Here is a 16,817-nt window from a genome sequence, read left to right as displayed (position 1 = left end):
TTCTGATCAGAGGGGAAGGAGAATGGGTAGAGGAGGGGCAGACCCTGGGTTCTGGGCTGGCTACCAGCGTTCCGGGTTTACTGTTCCCCGCCCTAAGGCAGTCACCGAACTCCAGGACTGGGGGAGGGATCTCGGGTGTGAGCTCTTTATTATAGTTCATTTTTGGCGAGAAGGAAAAGACAGAAGTGGAAGGTGCCATCAGTTTTCTCCTTAGATGCCTTGGGGCAAATTCTAGGTACTTTTATTCTTGTGGGCAAGGGCTGGGAAGGCGGAGAGGGAGTTGGAGCAGATGGCTCTGTTTTTCTGCAGTCCTTGGTGGACTTCCACACCTGCTGACTTCTGAGTCTTCTGTGTCTGGCCGGGGTTATTATCAGAAGCTGTGACCCGCTGGGCAGCTTAGTCTGAGGAGGTCGTCCTTCAGTCCCACTCATCAGGCCTTTATGAGAGAATATAGGGTCTCCTCCTGGGGGCTCTCCTTGGGAGGGATGCAGGGAGATGCTGATGGTGATGAGGAGCTGGAGAGAGTGAGGGAGGCGTAGAGGATGCCGCTGTTGTCCTGGGCTTCATTCTGGCGAGAAGGAAGGAGAAGGGGGTGAGACAGTGGAAGGGGAGCTGTCCCCACCTGAGAGCAGTAATCCGGCACCTGAGGGCTCCACCGATGCTGCGAGCAGTCCCTCTACTCCCTCCACCCCCCCTTCTCCAAACTTCTCTTTAATTCCTTCAGGCCCTACTCCGAGGTGCTCACCTTGGGCTCCAGCTTGGGCTCCAGCTGGGGCTCTGTTTGTTGTCCTAGAAAAAAATCAAGGTGTGCTGGGGTCAGGTGGCATGCCGGCCAGGGTAGAGAAATGGGCAGGGGCCTCCAGCAGTGAGGTCATCTGCTGCATCAGGACCAGGGTCAGGCAGGAGGGATGGGTGGGGCATGTGTGTGAGCAGGGAGTGTGTGGGGAAGGATAGGCCAAGGTGGAGAGTGGGGGAGTGATGGCCATAAGAACTTACTTTTAATCCCAATGTTCTCATATTTCTCCTCTGTGTTTTGGAAGGATCCCCTGTATAGGAAGGAGAGGGCGGAAAGTGGGTTAGAGGCTGAGCAGAAGAGAGTTCAAACCTGTGTGGGGCTGGTTCTCTGTGTGGGGGCTCTGCGACCCCCTGACACTCTGAAGTGAGCTCTCATTTGAGGCTCTCTGGAGGCCTCCTGGAAGATCGAGAGGCAGTGTGCAGTGTAGCCAGTAGAGGTCCCAAGGGCCCATTGAAGGCGGATTGTCCTGGAGAAGCAGCTTTGTTGGAAGAGCCTTGGGAAGGGTGAAGTCTTGTCTGCCCTGCGCTGTTGGTACAAACTGGAGAATGAACACCAGCTCCACCCATCTCAGGTCTTCTGGAGGGTGCCCAGGCTGGAAGGGAGAGAGGGGAGGGAAGGGGCTGGAGAGAAGGAAAGAAGTTGGAAAGATGGGCTGGAGGGAAGGAGAGGTGGGAGAGTGGAGAGGAAGAGGGCTCCAGCGGGAGGGAGGGAGGCGAGGCTAGGAGCTGAGGAGGGAAGTGGCTCTGACAAAAGAGACACCCACTGGGAAAGGACCAGGAGAGCGGAGTGATAGGTGCCCTGTGCTCTTCCCATAAGGAACTTCCTGTTTCCCAAGCAGGACGAGCACTCACCTGGCTACAGTTCTGGCTTTAGTCTGCAGGCCTGTAGGGGAACAGCATATGTCAGGGTGCCATCCATAGAGGGCGCCTCTCCTCCCTGCCTTCCTGCTCTGTGTGCTCTGGGACCAGCCCCCAGAGAGACCAGGGCAGTGGAGCAGCTCTGCTGAACATACCTGGGACTCCTGAGGCTGCCCAACCCTGTCCTGTGGTCCTCAACACCAAATCAGGAGAGCTGCTCTTACCTGCACCTTCTCTCTCCCTCCTTCCCTTCCTCCCTCCCACCCTCTCTCAACTTTTCCCTTTGTTTCCTTCCCCCTTCCTTGAATTCCCTAAGCATCCCTCAACCTTGCTCCTTCTACTGCTGAGGCCCTGCCACCCATTCCTCTCCTTCCACCCTTGTCTCAGACTCATTGCTTCCTCCTGCCCTGAAACACTGGCTTTTTGTGCTTTCCTAAGTGGTGGTTGTCTCTCTCCTGCCTTGTGAACCTCATGGCGGTGACCTGGGTCTGAACTGCAGCCTGTTCCCCTCCACCCTCTGCCACTGAAACCCACCAGTCCGCCCACCACCCTCTTCCCTCCTTGTCCTCCTGAGTTTCTCTGCGGCATCTCCCAAGGATTGGCCCGTGCTTCACAGACATCCCCTCCATCACCCAACACCCCATCCTAGGAGGTCCCGTCATCCACGGAGACAACCCTCTGAACACACAGGACTCCTATGTACCCCAGACTCCAGGGCCTTCTACTTCACCATACCCTGGACTTTTTTTTTTTTAAATCTCTGGGACTGAGAACTCTGAAATATTAAATGCCAGCATCATTTTTATGCTACAACTTTCTTTCCTTCCAGCTTTCTCTTACCATCATCCTGCTTGCTATACCTGTGTGTTAACCCCATGAACTCTCGTGCCTTAATAATCCACTTTCTTTCGGGCTGTCCAAGCTCCCCGCTGATCCTCTACTCTCCACTCCCCTCTCTCGAGCTCCTTGAACTCTCCTGTTCCCCTGTCCTTATGCCACACTTAGCTGACACATCTTTAATTCTGGCTGTGGCCTATGGTGGGGGTGCTATTTGCTTACCCAATATCCATTCATTTCTTCTTACTCAGTTACAGAACCTTGATTTGATTTGGGGCGGCAGTGTCCTCCCCTCCTGATAGATGTGGGACATATGACTACATCCTCACCAATACGATTCAAGGGGAAGTTGTGGTCTTTTTGTCCTTTCTTCCTTCCTCCTGTTTCCTGCCTGGATTCAGAAATAATGGCTGGAGTCTGAGCAGCCATCTTGGATCATGAGGCAACCTTCAGGGTAGAAGCCAGTAGCCAGGACAGTGAGCAGGAAGATGGAAGCCTGAGTGCCTGAGGACAGTGGCCTCTGCCATCCGCCTCCTCATCCTTTTATACGAGGGGAAACAAGAAACTCTTATGTAAACCCTGTTACTTTTGGTCTCTGGTGCCAGCAGAGGAACATAACTTCTAACCAACAAGTTCTAGAAGTTTCTAAACCTACATGGTTGAATACTGCGAGGGGAAACATGATCATGGGCAGCGAAGCTGTTACAGAGCTCTGGCTTCTCATCTGGGTGGAATCCTGAAATACCATCTTCCATTCCCTCAGTGACTATCACAGCTCTTCATCTCTGACCCTCATCCTCACTCTAGAGACAACCGCTGTGATTTTTCCTCTGCAGAATTAAAAACAATTTGTATATCGTTGAGTTTATCAATATTTTTATTCATGGCTTTAGGTTTTATGTCATACTAGGGAGGCCATCTCCACTCCATGGATATAAGATGGTCTCACAAGCTTTCCTCTAGTACTAGGGTTATTTTCCCTCTCATTTAACTCTTTGATTGATCTCTGTGGAATTTATTTTGGTGCAAATTATAGATCACATTATTTTCTCAGATGGCTGCTCAATTGTTCCAGCACCATGTGTTGAATGACTCCTCTTTCCCCATTGATTAGAAATGCTACTTATTAACCTACTAAATTCCTGAATGTATTTTGATCTGTTTCATCCTGCCTATATTTGGGCTTTTCTCTTTTCATATACTGGTTCATCTGTGTTTCAGTATGACAGCATGGAATCATTTTAATTATTACAACTTAATACTTGCAGGTGCTAATGCTCATGTGGTCCTTATTCCGTGCCAGGATCTATTCTCAATGCGTTACATTTAATTGTCATGACAACCCCCAGGGTAAGTATTATTACTCTTCTCATTTTACTGATGAGTGAGTTGAGGCACAGAGGAATAGTATCATTGCACCAGAGTTTACTCGGCCAGGATTTGACTGCAGGCAGTCCAGACTCTGTGCTCTTCATCTCTGTGCTTTAATGTCTGATGGGGCTAATCTCCTCTCACTGAAAATTTTCTTCAGAGGAATTTCAAATCAATATTGGAGCGTGTTGGGGTGTAAATAATGAATGCCTCTAGCCCTGTCCTCTTGAGCTATAAGTGCATACATCCACATTTCTGATGAACATCTCTACTCAGATGCCACACAGGCATCTCTAACATATCCCAAACTAGAGAACCATCGTTCTCCCCCAAACATGGTCTTTGACCTTCTGTGTTCTCTAATTTACTTGGTGGTTCACCATGGATTCATTCACCCAAGTTCTTCTACTCCCTCGCCTCTACACCAGTCCAATCACCAAGTCATACTGTTTTTCCCTCTTAAACTGTTCCAGGATCAGGCTCTCTCCCTCCATCCACCACCAGCACATTAGATTGGCCCCTCATAGCCCACTTCTGGCCCTTCCCACAGACTGATGTATCTGTAATGCAGAGCTGAGGTTGCCTCTGGGATCAGAAGCTCTTGGGTGTCATTTACAAGCTTCTCTTCTCCCACCTCCAGCCTCCCCCACAGCACTGAGCTACATAGAGTTCCTGCACTGATTTCCTGCACCTGCATGGACAGTGACCTCCTCACCACCCTCACCATTTGCCTGGCTAATTCTCTTATATTCTTTGAAAATTTTTGCAGGGTAACTTCCTATGGGAAGTCCTCCCTGATTCCCCTCCTTTCTTCCAACCTACCACAGCTCTTTCAAATGAGGCAGTCACTCCGTCTCCCCTCCCTCCACCACGGAGTTCCTTGAAAGCAGGACCTATGCTTTATTTACATTTGCAATCTCCAATTACAAGCCAGACCCTGGAAAATAGGCCCTCAACCAAAGCTTGCTGAGCTGAGCCAACTTCCTGTCCCTTCTGTTCTTGCCTTACTCTTCCCAGGGCTGACCCTCCAGTCCCCATGAACTAAAAGGTGAGGATTGATGAGAAATGATTAAGTCAAAAGACAAAAACTAGAAAATGATCAAATTTGTGGAGAGGGATTGGTCTGGAGCAGTGGTTCTCAAACTTGATCACACACAGACGCCACTTGATGAGACCTTTAAAAATGCAGATTCCCAAGCCCAGACTTCAAGCCCAGCAGGGATCTGCATTTTTTAACCAGTACCTGGGGTCATTCTGATGCTGGTGGTTCTGAGAAACACAGTTGGGAAGCTTGGTGGGGGGCGTGGCCCAGAACCACTTACCTTTTCTTTTCTTCCACCTGAGGTAGAGTATCAGTCCCAAAATTGCAATTATGAGCACAGCACCAGCCAGTGCCACCCCAACTGCAGCTCCCCCACTCAGGGGTGAAGACGCTGAGCTCCCAGGGCCTTCCAAGACACTGAGGCCAGTGGTGGTGGGGGCAGTGGTGGTGGGGCCCTCGGTGGTCCTCTTGGCAGCTGAGAAGACATGAGAATTTAGCAGATTCTCCCCTGGAGGACTGGAGGTTTCTGGATGAAACTTGTCACCTTGTTCCCTAGTTTGGGGAATATTGGGGGTGGGGAGCAACTCTCTGAAGCTCTCAAACAGGGAGGGGGTAATGAATCCACATCACCCAGCTTAAATGCTGACTCTACCTCCCATCAGTGGTGTGACCTCAGAACCTCATTTCATGGCCGACAAATAGGGATCACTAAATCACAGGAAGAAAAAACATTTTTTCATTGTGGTAAAATATAGGTAACATAAAATTTACTGTTTTAACCATATTTAAGTATATAATTCAGTGGCATTAAGTACATTCACAGTGTTGTGCAACCATCACCACTATCCTTCTCCAGAACTTTTTCATTTTCTCAAACCGAAACTCTGTCCCCATTAAACACTCACTACACACCCCCTTCCCCAGCCCCAGACACCCACTGTTCTGTTCTCTGTCTATGAATTTGACTGCTCTAGGGACTTCTGGTAAGTGGAACCAAACAGTATTTGTCCATTCTGGATTGTTTTAATAAGTGACAAAACATCTGTAAAGCACCTAGTATATATTAGAAATATGTTTTTAAGATTAAATTAATATATATTGAACTTTACTTCCTACAAAAAGATTGTACCTTTGTAGATGTTTAATGCACTGTTTAAAAACTGACAGAATGCTAAGCCACAGGAAAAAATTCAACTCCAATAAAATCTTCAGGTTAGTGTGGACCAAATTTTCTGTCAACCCTCATAAGAAAGGAATAATAAAACCATCTTTTAATTGAGATAAAAATTTTAAAGTCTTAAACAAATGTATATAACATGCTATTTAGAAAAATAAAAACCAGAGGAATACATATTAAAAAAAAAAACCTCCTAGAATGTGACTAAAGCCACACTCTAAGCCAAATTCATAGTATTAAGTGCTTTTATTATTTAAAACAAGAAGAAATTTGAAAAATGAACAGAATAGTCGATTCCTTAGAAAAAGTATCAAAACCTGAAAGAAGGCAGCCCTATGAAAACCTAGAGGAAAAAAGTAATGAAACCTATGTAGGAATAAATTTATTATGAATCAGGACAACAGAAATAAATGCAGGAAGTGGTTATTTAGGGGAAAACCAAACAAAAAAACAAGAAACAAACAAGAAAATAGACAAGACTCTTGCAAACCTAACAAGAGTCTGCTGAAATCATTTGTGAGTATATGCTCAATTATAGGCTGATAAATTTTAAAAACTGAATTAGATGATTTTCTGAAATAAAAATTTTTGAAAATAGAGTTAAGTAGTACACTTTCAGTGATAGGTAAACAAAGAAGTAAGAACTTTAGGGATGCCTGACTGGCTCAATCAAAAGACATGAGACTCTTGGTTTGGGGGTCATGAGTTTGAGCCCCACATCCGGGGTAGATTTTACTAAAAAAAAATAAACTTGAAAAAAAATAGTGAGAACTCTATTAAAGAACTACCTATCATAATTAGGATTCCAAGCTCAGGAGGTTTTATGGGTAAATTCTTATGAAAATTTAAGGAACAAATAATTCCCAAATAGATTCTAGAACACAGAGAGAGATGGAAAACAATGCAATTCTAATTCATTTCATAAAATTAATGTAACCCTGACGCTACTTTCCATTCATAATTTTTTTTTTTTAAGTGCAGGTTAAAATGATAAAGGCCTGTGTTTCTTATAGATCTGAGTGGAGGAAAATACCCAGGACTGGCACATTGGGAGCGTAGGTTGACACAACCTTTGGGAATGCATTTGCAAAATGTAACATACCCAGGCATGCCCTTTGACCCAATGATTTCAGTGCTAGAAATTTATCCTGTGGAAATGCTGAACAAGTGTTCAAAGGCCTGTGTTTAGGGGTGTTCTTTGCAGCTTTGTTTGTGATGTGGTAGCAGCTTAGAAGACTGAGGGGCACCTGGGTGGCTCAGATGGTTAAGCATCTGTCTTCGGCTCAGGTCATGATCCCAGGGTCCTGGGATCGAGCCCCACATCGGGCTCTGTGCTCAGCAGGGAGCCTGCTTCTCCCTCTCCCTCTGCCTGCCTGTCTGCCTACTTGTGATCTCTCTCTCTCTCTGTCAAATAAATAAATAAAATCTTTAAAAAAAAAAAACCCAAAAACCCAGAAGACTGAGTAAGTAGATTGTGATACATTGCTGCGGGCGGGACACCCTGCAGCCTTTTTTTAAAAAAGGCAGAGCTGTATATGTACTGAAATGGAAAGATACTTTGTGGTCCGGGGAAATGTAAGCAAGTTGTAGAGCAGAATAGTACATGGTTTGATTCTATTTGTGTTATGTATCTGTATCTGTATCTATTATCTGTAAGAGAGAACATTTTGCAGAAAGGAGTAGTGGCTGGGGAGATAAAGTGCAGAGAAAAAAAAAAATAGTCTTCATTTGACTCCCTTATGTATTGTTTGACCTTTTTTTTTTTTAATGATGTGCAAGTATTACCAGTACCTTTATTATTTTCAAAATTTAACATTTATCAAACTTGTGTAGGCACATAATTTATTTTTAAAAAAAAGATTTATTTATTTATTTGAGAGAGAGAGTACGGGGTGGGGGGGCAGAGGAAGAGGGAGAAAGAGAATCCCAAGCTGACTCCCCGCTGAGTGTGGAGCAGGACATGGGCTCAATCTCAGGATCCTGAGATCAGGGCCTGAGCCAAAACCAAGAGTCAGTTGCTTAACCAACTGTACCACCCAGGCGCCCCAACAGGCACATAATTTAAAGAGTCCACAAATTCCATACAGTTTATAAAAACCGTAGCCCCTGCATAAGCCCACCTTTAGCTATTTCTTCTGACATTAACCTTGTATTTCTAAATCACATCAATATATAGCTATTGCTTGACTTGTCTCACGTCGTGTTTAATTACTTCCTACCATTGAAATCGAGGATTTAGATCTCTCACACCCCCATTTTCTCCATTTTACTCGACAGTCCAGCATTTGATGTTCTTTTCACGACATGGGTTCTTCACTTGGCTTCTGGAACACCATTCTCTTTGTTCTTTTCCTGCGTCCCTAGCAGCTCCTTCTATCTTCTTGTTGATTCCTCCTTTTCCTAACCTGTAACAGTCATGGGACCTCCTTAGTTCAGTCTAGGACCCCCTCTCTATCTACACTCACTTCCCAGATAATTTATCTGGGATAATTTATTAATCCCATGGCATTAATTATCAGCAACATGCCAATCCTGCCCAAATTTACATATCCAGCTACCTCTCTCCCCACTCTTCCAAGTCCTGTATCTCACTGCCTACTCACACCTCCATTTGTTTGTCTTATAATGTCTCAAATTTCAGATGTCAAGAACAGAACTCTTGATTTCCTCCCAAGCCTGTTCCTCCCCCATGTCCCCCTCTCTGTAAATAGCAACACCATCCTTCAAGATGCTCAGGCCAAAAGCCTTAGAGTCACCCTTGCTTCTTCTCTTTCTTATCCCCACATCCCATCATCTGCAAATCCTGTCTGCTTAGTCTTCAAAATATAAGCAGCATCTCCCCTGCCCTTGTTGTCATCCTATTCAACACATATCACCTCTCACTGGTATCCCTGCTGGTGACCTTGCTCATCTTTACAGTCTGATTCTCCATACAACATCTGGAGGGACGCTTGTACAATGCACATCAGAGCACAGCAGGAAACCCTCACTAGACTCATTGTGCTGAGTGAAAGTTCTTTCCCTGGCTTTCAGAGCCACACAGGACCTGCCCCCACTGCCTGTTCTGATCTCACCTCCTGCCACCATCAGCTTCTTCATCTGCTTCAGCTGTACTTGTCCCACCTCATGGCCTCTGCCCTTGCTGATCCCTCTTGACTGGAACATTCTTCTCCAGACCTCTCCCTCACTTCCTACAGATCTGTGCCTAGGCTGGTTTTCTCTGATGGCTTCTCTTAGATCCACTCCCCAACTCTTCTCCACCTGCTTTGTGCCTTTCGAGGCTGGTTTTAGTGGACTCCATCCATGGGCTCTCTCACACACTGGTTCCTATTCAGTGGCCAGTAGGAGTCACCATCAGGAGATAGAGGGAGAGGGGCGCCTGGGTGGCTCAGTCGGTTAAACGTCTGCCTTTGGCTCAGGTCATGACCCTGGGGCCCTGAGATCGAGCCTCACATCGGGCTCCCTGCTCAGTGGGCAGTCTGTTTCTCCCTCTCCCTCTGCCCCTCCCCGTGCCACCCCCCAGCCCCCACTCGTGCTCTCAATCTCACTCTCTCAAATAAATAAATAAAATCTTAAAAAAAAGAGAGAGAGAGGGAGAGAGGAGGGTAGGTCATGGCATAGCCCTTGGCCCCTCTCCACCGGGTCTTGTATTAATCTGGTTCTCAGAGACATAGAACCAATGGGGTATAGAAAGAGATGTAGAGTTTTGAGGAATTGGTTCATGTGACTATGATAGCTGAGAAGCCGTAGTTTGCTGTCTGCAAACAGGAGGCCCAGAAAAGCTGAGGTTTTAGTTCCAGGTCAGACCTATAGGTCTGAGAACCAAGGGGACCATTTATGTAAGTCCCAGTGTGATCCTAAAGTCCCAAGAACCAGAAGCTCCAAAGTCTGAGGGCAGGAGAAGCAGAGGTCCCTGCCCATCCTCTATTTTTTTGTTCTTTTCAGGCCCTCAAGGATTTGCATGATGCCCACCCACTGCTAAACTCTTCTGGAAATAGCGTCACAGACATATCCAGAAAGAATGTCTTACCATCTCTGTGGGCATCCCTTAGCCCATTCAAGTTGACACGTAAAACTAACCATCCCAGACATGTTGACTCTATCTCCCCAGAGGCTACAGCTCCTCTCTGGTCGCAGTACCTTCTCTCTACCCTGCTCCTCAGTCATGGGGATGGTTGCAGGTATCTCCCATCCCTGACTGGTTTCCCTATCCTGCGCTCTACTCAAAACTCTCCTCAGTCCCCCTGTTGCAGTGGCTGCTTCCTCCTGGCTCTGACTAATATCTCTGGGGCCTTTCTGTTCCAGCTGAATAGAGTAGCACCCCTAGCAACCTTTATCCCCCAGATCCTGCTCCATTTCCCTCCTTTTCTCTTTTCACCACCATTCAACACACAGAATTAATTTGTTGGCTTTCTCTCCCGTCTTCTTTCCACATTTATGTGCAAGTGGCATTGTTGCGAGCATGTTTTGCTTTTTTCTTTCTTTCCTGCTGTTTCCCCAGTGTCCGTATTAGCACCTGACACATAGTAGGTATTCAATCAATATTTGTTGAATGAATGAATGAATGAATGAATGAATGAATGAATTTTCTCTTAGAATTTCAAGGCATTCAACCATTGTCTTCCAGCTTCCTCTGTTACTATGGAGACCGCCAAAGCCATTGTGATTCCCAAGTTTCCTGTGGCCTGTTTTTTCCCCCTTGGAAATTTTTTGGATCATGTTTTTGTCCCTGACGTTTTGAAATTTCATGTTGCTGTTTCCCAAGGTAGGTCTTTTTATTTTTACCCGTTTCTCTGGGCTTCTTTGTTCTGGAAAATTTCTGGAGTTATTTGGTCAGTGTTTTCTTCCCACGGCCTTCTCTCTTCTCTGTTTCTGGAACTCCCATTATTCAGAGGCTGGAGCTCTTGGACCAATCCTCATTTTTTTTCTATATTACTTTCCTATGGCTGCTGTAAGAAATGACCACAAACTGGGTGACTTTAAACAACAGAAGTTTAGTCTCTCACAGTCCTAGAGGCCAGAGGTCGGAGAGCAAGGTGTTACTAGGGCCTCGCACCCTTGGGAGGCTCTGGGCGAGACTCTGTACCATGCTTCCTCCAGCTTCTGGAGGCTGCACCACTGAGTCTCTGCTCTGTGGCCACACTGCCGTCTCTTCCGTGACAAGTCTCCCTCTGCCTTCCTCTTAGAAGGAGGCTTGTGTTTGCATTTAGGGCCCTCCCAGAGAATCTCAGATAACCTCCTCACCTCAGAAGTCCTAACTGACTCACATCTGTTACCATGTACGGTAACAGTCCCAGGTTCTGGGGGCTGGGATGTGGACACGTCTTTGTGGGGGCTGCTATCCAACCCGCTACAGTTTCCAGATCCGTGACTCTTTGTCGGCTTTCTGAGACATTTCCGTCAAGTTGATCTCTCAATCCTTTTACCAGGTTTTCCATTTTTGCCATTATAGCTTAAATTCCCAAAAGCTCCTTGTTTGTTTGGAAAGCTCCTTCTGTTGCTCCATGCTTGCGGTCTTAACTTTCTGAAGATGGTAGTTATCTGAATTTTATTCTCCTTCCATTGTTTTGGTGTCTTCCAGGTACTTCCCTTCGCTCCCCATCTCCCCATTTGTTTTGCTGTGTGTTTCATGGGGGAAGGATTCCTTAAGTATTCAATGTAATCATAGTTTTAAAATGGCGTGTCTAGCCTCAGGCATCCCAGGCACAGCAGAAGTGAGGGGTCAATCATCAGGGCTGGAGGATTCCGTGTGAGGCCGAGACCCCATGTCCTTGGCCCCTTGGCGGCCAGTGTGCAGAAAGCCATGCTGATTGGAAGCTATGTGTGTGGTCTGGGAGAAAGTGCTTGTCAGCTAGTGGGCTGTAGGATCTATTAGGATTTCTAGATCCTTTTGGGCCCATCAGAGAGATTTTCCAGAGAAGAATCTCCTGATTTCTTGCCCTTGGTGGGGTGGAGGATTACCAGCTGGGTTACTGGAGTCCTGAGAGGCATCTAAGGGGGGAGGGGGGCGCAAGACATTTAGGGTCTCATCAGTTCACCAAATCTCCAGTTTTAAGGACTGAACCCTTGCCCCCAGTATGCCTGGGGTACTGTCCCGAGGGTCCCTCTGGTCCATCCTTTCTGGAAAGCAAATCTCCAGTCTCTGCTGGGTGGGGAGGGGGCAAAGAGGTTTCCCTCCTTCTTAAATAGATTCTCACCTAGTCCTCCAGCTTTCTGACCCCCTTTCACTCCCACTGTCGGGGGGTCTGCGGTCGCCCTTTTGCAGTTTAAAAATCGCCTTTCTTCTGGGTCTCCCCACTGCCAGTTTAGGGCTAAGCTCCCCTGGTCTCCTAGGCCAGGTACATTAGTCTATGTTAATTTCCAGCTTCCCAAATATTGTTTCTGACCACAGGACTCACATATTTTTGTCCGTGTAGATTTTGTCTTAAAAATTCCCTTTCCTGGGCGCCTGGGTGGCTCAGTTGGTTAAGCGACTGCCTTCGGCTCAGGTCATGATCCTGGAGTCCCGGGATCGAGTCCCACATCGGGCTCCCTGCTCGGCAGGGAGTCTGCTTCTCCCTCTGACCCTCTCATGCTCTCTCTGTCTCATTCTCTCTCTCAAATAAATAAATAAAATCTTTAAAAAAAAAAAAAAAAAAAAAATTCCCTTTCCTGGGGGCGCCTGGGTGGCTCAGTCGTTAAGCGTCTGCCTTCGGCTCAGGTCATGATCCCGGGGTCCTGGGATCGAGCCCCACATCGGGCTCCTTGCTCCGCGGGAGGCCTGCCTCTCTCCCTCTCCCACTCACCCTGCTTGTGTTCCCTCTCTCACTGTGTCTCTCTCTGTCAAATAAATAAATAAAATCTTAAAAAAAAAAAAAAAAATTCCCTTTCCTGTCATTTTAGTAGGATTTGGTAGAGAAAGGAGGTAAACGTGCATATAACCCACCATTTGGCCAGTATTTATGCAATATTTTCTAGAAAAAATAGAAAACGGACATTCAAAAAATAATGTTGCATATTAGTATAAAAATAAAAGATTTAGAGGAAAGCATCTCATGAGATACTTACATGGTCTTTAGAAGAACACTCCCCCAAGGTTACTGAGGTATATATAAAATAGGGGCCATTCCTGGGTGGGAAGATTGGATTTACACTGATTTCTGTTTCTGTCAATTGCCTTATAGGATTAGTGCAATTCTGATTTTAAAAATACCTGTTGGTGTTTTCTTCAGAACTTGGCAAACTTATTCTAACATTTATGTGAAATAATACGCCAAAAGAATAATAAGGTTTTTGAGGAAATAACGTGGTTCTGATGGACATAGTCTTATCAGCCACTGAAACATGACAAGTTACAAACCCTAGAATAGTGTGGTAGCGACAAGATAAAAGACAGAACAAGGAAATGGAGTTGACAGACCAGAAATGGGTGCTATCCTACAAAAAGGCCAGGCCTATGAGTCAATGAAGAAGAGAAAAAAAGATTCCATAAATGCAGTTGGGACGATTGATTTGTTTCTTGGTGTAAAGATCAAATTAGTTCTTTACCTCAAACCATATACCAAAAGAAGTCCTCACTACATTAATGAGTTTTACTGTTAAAAGAAAGCAGACAAAAATCAGGAGAAATTAAAATATTTTCAGCTCCTAGTGCAATACAGGATTTTGGGCTAAGAAATAAAAGAGGAATTTACAAAGGAGAATATAGTGAGGAAACATCTGTATGTAAAAAACATTATTAAGCCAACCACAAACTTATCAGTTCTATTAGCAGCAAACATTCCCTTAGGGTGATGTTTTTGCATGGTGGTACTTATCTTGGGTAAAAACATTTCTTTTTATTACTTTCCTGTATTTTAAAAAAATATATGAGCATGAATATCCAATTAATTGCATTAATTGAAAAAATTAACTTATTGATGAAACTCATAGCAAACGTGACTGAAACTGAGAAATGAGAAAAGTCAGGAGGATTAAGGAAGGAGGAAGAGGGGTCTGAGGAGAGCCAAAATCTCCCCAAAAAGGCCATTTAAGGGAAGATGGAAGAGGTGCCCGAAATATAAATCCAAGGCTGTCTTGCCTAATTCAGGTTGTGAACCACTGTCTATTTGCTCTAAAACCAGCACGGTGGTCCTACGGGGCAGTGGTTACCAAGGGTGGGGACACAGAGAGTGTGCTTCCCACCAGGAACAGTGATGCATTGCTCAGAATTGGCAGCGCAAGTGATTGTAAAAAGGAAACCTACGATTTTTAGTTTTTAAGGAATTGTCTACAGACAATACACCCTCCAGTCCCTGCTCCTCAGAGAGACGCTCTCCCCACACTGCTCTGGGGACAAACCTAGGGTCAAGTTCCCACGGCCTGCTGAGTAACATGGGAAGATCTATTAATGCAACACATCCCATTATTGGGTGAACAATAGGTCAAGACAACGATATGATCAGGTCAGCTGGTGAGGCTGAGCAACTACTGGTTAAGAGTGGAGGCTCTGGGCTTAAACTGAGTTCAAGTCCTGCCTGCACCAGACTGTGGCTTTGGGCAGGTCAGTGTTTAGGATCTTGGAGCCTCAGGGTCCCGATATATCTCTAACAGGAAGACGACAGCAGTACTTACTGTTACTGTGGGGTCGTGGGGAAGGTTAACTAGGGCGATGCATACCAAGTTGTTCAACCCTACACAGTGCACAGTAAGCGGGAGCTGCCGTATTTCTGCTGCAGACGTGCCTCTCAAGGGCCAGCACGGAGCAGTGAGATCGGAGTGGACAGTGGGGACAATACAGGCAGAGGTGGGGACTAGGGATGGGGGGGGCAAGGAGGGTAAAGAGGACAGAGGCGGGGAAGAGGGAGATGGGAAAGGAGAGGAGGGCTAGGGCTGGGGCTGGGGCGGGGAGCATTGTGGGCCGGGTTCCGAGGAGCAGAGCAGGAGAGGAAGTGGGGGTTTTGGGAAAACAGGTAATGGGGTGTTGCCAGGGGACCGGGGCTCTCGGTCATCATTGGGTACCTGCTGTGTGTGCTGGGCTGAGCCCATGGCTGTGGGGAGACGCAAGACTCGGGGCTGGCTGGGGCTGCACACACGGACACATGACAAAGGGAAGGCAGCCCACATCCTGAAGAAGTCAAGTCCACCTGGACAGCATGGGGGGAGGGCAGGGAGGCAGGGCTGGAGCCCCAGCTTGGGGCAAGAAGGGAGGATAACTGGGAAGCCCAGGAGGTGCTGAGGCCGGGGCCTGGGGGGGCCTGGATCCGGAGGGGGCAGTGAGGGGGATGGTCAAGGAGGGCAACCCAGGCCTGGGGAGATGGAGGAGAAAGAGTAAAGTTGGCAGAGGCCTAGGGAGGGGGTGAGTATGGGGAGAGGAGTCTGAGAGAAGGGGCGAGCAGGAAGATTGGGGCCTGGGCCAGGCCTGGAGGACGAGGGCACCGTGGTCTTTAAGAGCCTCAGCAGGGTGGGCGTGGTGGCTGCCGGGGCAGCTGGACTCACCGTGGGTGACGGTGAGTCTGGTCCCCTGGAGGGACTGCCACACCTTTGTGCCGTCTCTTCGTGTTTCCACTTGGACCCGGCAAAAGTATATATGCTCATCCTCCTTCCGCAGGTTCGATATCTGCAGGGAGCCAAACTTCTGACCCTTTGGCAAGTTCAGGCAGATGCGGTTCTTGTACTTCTCATGGATGAGAGGCTGAGTACTGTTGTAGATGACCTCCCCATGGAAGTGTTCCCGTCTCAAGGCTACACTCACTCTGGGATTGTTGGCTAACTGCCAGCAGTAATAGAAGGAGAAATTGATATGGACGGAGCCACCCATGGGGGCTGAGAGGTTATTTGGTTGCTTGATCCCATAGTAAGGATTTAAATCACATTCGTCTGAGCTACCTGCAGGACAGGGGAGAGGAGAGACTTTGAAGCCACTGGGAGAGATGAAGAAGATAACCCCAGACCTTCTGACACCCTCACCACGGGCAGTAGTGTGACAGATGGTAGGACCGGCTCTCTGGCCTGGGTGTCCCCCTCGCCAGACTTGGGGTAGGGAGGAGGGTGAAGGGTTGGGGCTGACTAGCACTATGGGACCAGCCCGTCGCTTGCTGGGGCTAGGAGGCCTGGCCAGCTACCCCGGCAGACCCCTTCTCCAGCTGCCCAGCCTCAGCCCTTCCTGGGGACTCGCTGGGCCTCGGGGCAGAGCCAGGGTGTCCCGGACACTCACCAGCCTGCAGACATGTCGGCAACAGCAGCAGAGACAGCAGCAGGGACAGACCCATTGCCTCACTCTCTTCCCAGGGGAGGAGAAGACAAGCAGCTCTGTCAAGGCCAGGGGAGGCCCTAGGGGGTGCCTCCTTGGGGAGTCAAGAGGCACCTGGAGAGCGTGGATCAGGCCCCTTCAGAGGAGCAAGGGAGGGTGAGAGCCTTCCCCAAACTCACCAGCACCCAGAGTAACCAGCACTTCCTTTATCAATCTGGTTTCTTCTTTTCCTATATTGCAAAAGTGCTTCCTTGTGGTCAGAGCTCAGAGAGCCACGACAGAGGCCCCCAGCCTCTATCTTCATGCTGAGGGCCATGGTTCTGACCTTGGCCATGTGTGGCCTCTCCTTTCTGCCTGGACTCCTGACCACTGCCAGCACCTCTACCTCCTTAGGAGTCAGTGTTTGTCTCTCTAGCTCTCCTTTTCATTGGCTCTCTGAGTGTCTCCTGGCCTCTGTCTGTCCTTCCAGGTGAAGGGGCGGCAGCAGGACCAGCTCCAGCTCTTGCAGCAAGAAGGCAGGCAGCCAT

The 16,817-nt window shown here is 47.6% G+C and overlaps 1 protein-coding gene across 1 annotated transcript; it reads right to left on the bottom strand.

Moving 5' to 3' along the window:
• Positions 1–180: 180 nt before the first annotated feature.
• Positions 181–16,466, bottom strand: PILRA (paired immunoglobin like type 2 receptor alpha). The gene is made up of 7 exons (XM_032431108.1): positions 16,255–16,466; positions 15,537–15,926; positions 5,184–5,378; positions 1,648–1,678; positions 997–1,046; positions 746–789; positions 181–568 (listed from the first exon to the last, which is right to left on the bottom strand). The coding sequence occupies exons 1-7, from the start codon at positions 16,307–16,309 to the stop codon at positions 431–433; spliced, it is 903 nt and encodes a 300-aa protein (XP_032286999.1). The 5' UTR covers positions 16,310–16,466; the 3' UTR covers positions 181–430.
• Between the last annotated feature and the right edge of the window lie 351 nt (positions 16,467–16,817).

The sequence above is a fragment of the Phoca vitulina genome, unplaced genomic scaffold (assembly GCF_004348235.1).
Source record: "Phoca vitulina isolate PV1807 unplaced genomic scaffold, GSC_HSeal_1.0 scaffold45, whole genome shotgun sequence".
NCBI classification, from domain to species: domain Eukaryota; kingdom Metazoa; phylum Chordata; class Mammalia; order Carnivora; family Phocidae; genus Phoca; species Phoca vitulina.
The sequence above is the reverse complement of the archived record's forward strand: the minus strand, read 5'-3'. Positions and strand labels throughout refer to the sequence as shown.

What these genes read in the sequence shown, in the direction of transcription:
- PILRA (XM_032431108.1), bottom strand. Translation starts at nt 16,309, where the DNA reads ATGGGTCTGTCCCTGCTGCTGTCTCTGCTGCTGTTGCCGACATGTCTG. An exon ending in CAGACTCACCGTCACCCACG is followed by an intron (nt 5,379 to 15,536) that starts GTGAGTCCAGCT and finishes ATGTCTTCTCAG; the next exon opens with CTGCCAAGAGGACCACCGAG. An exon ending in AAAGCCAGAACTGTAGCCAG is followed by an intron (nt 1,047 to 1,647) that starts GTGAGTGCTCGT and finishes CTTCCTATACAG; the next exon opens with GGGATCCTTCCAAAACACAG.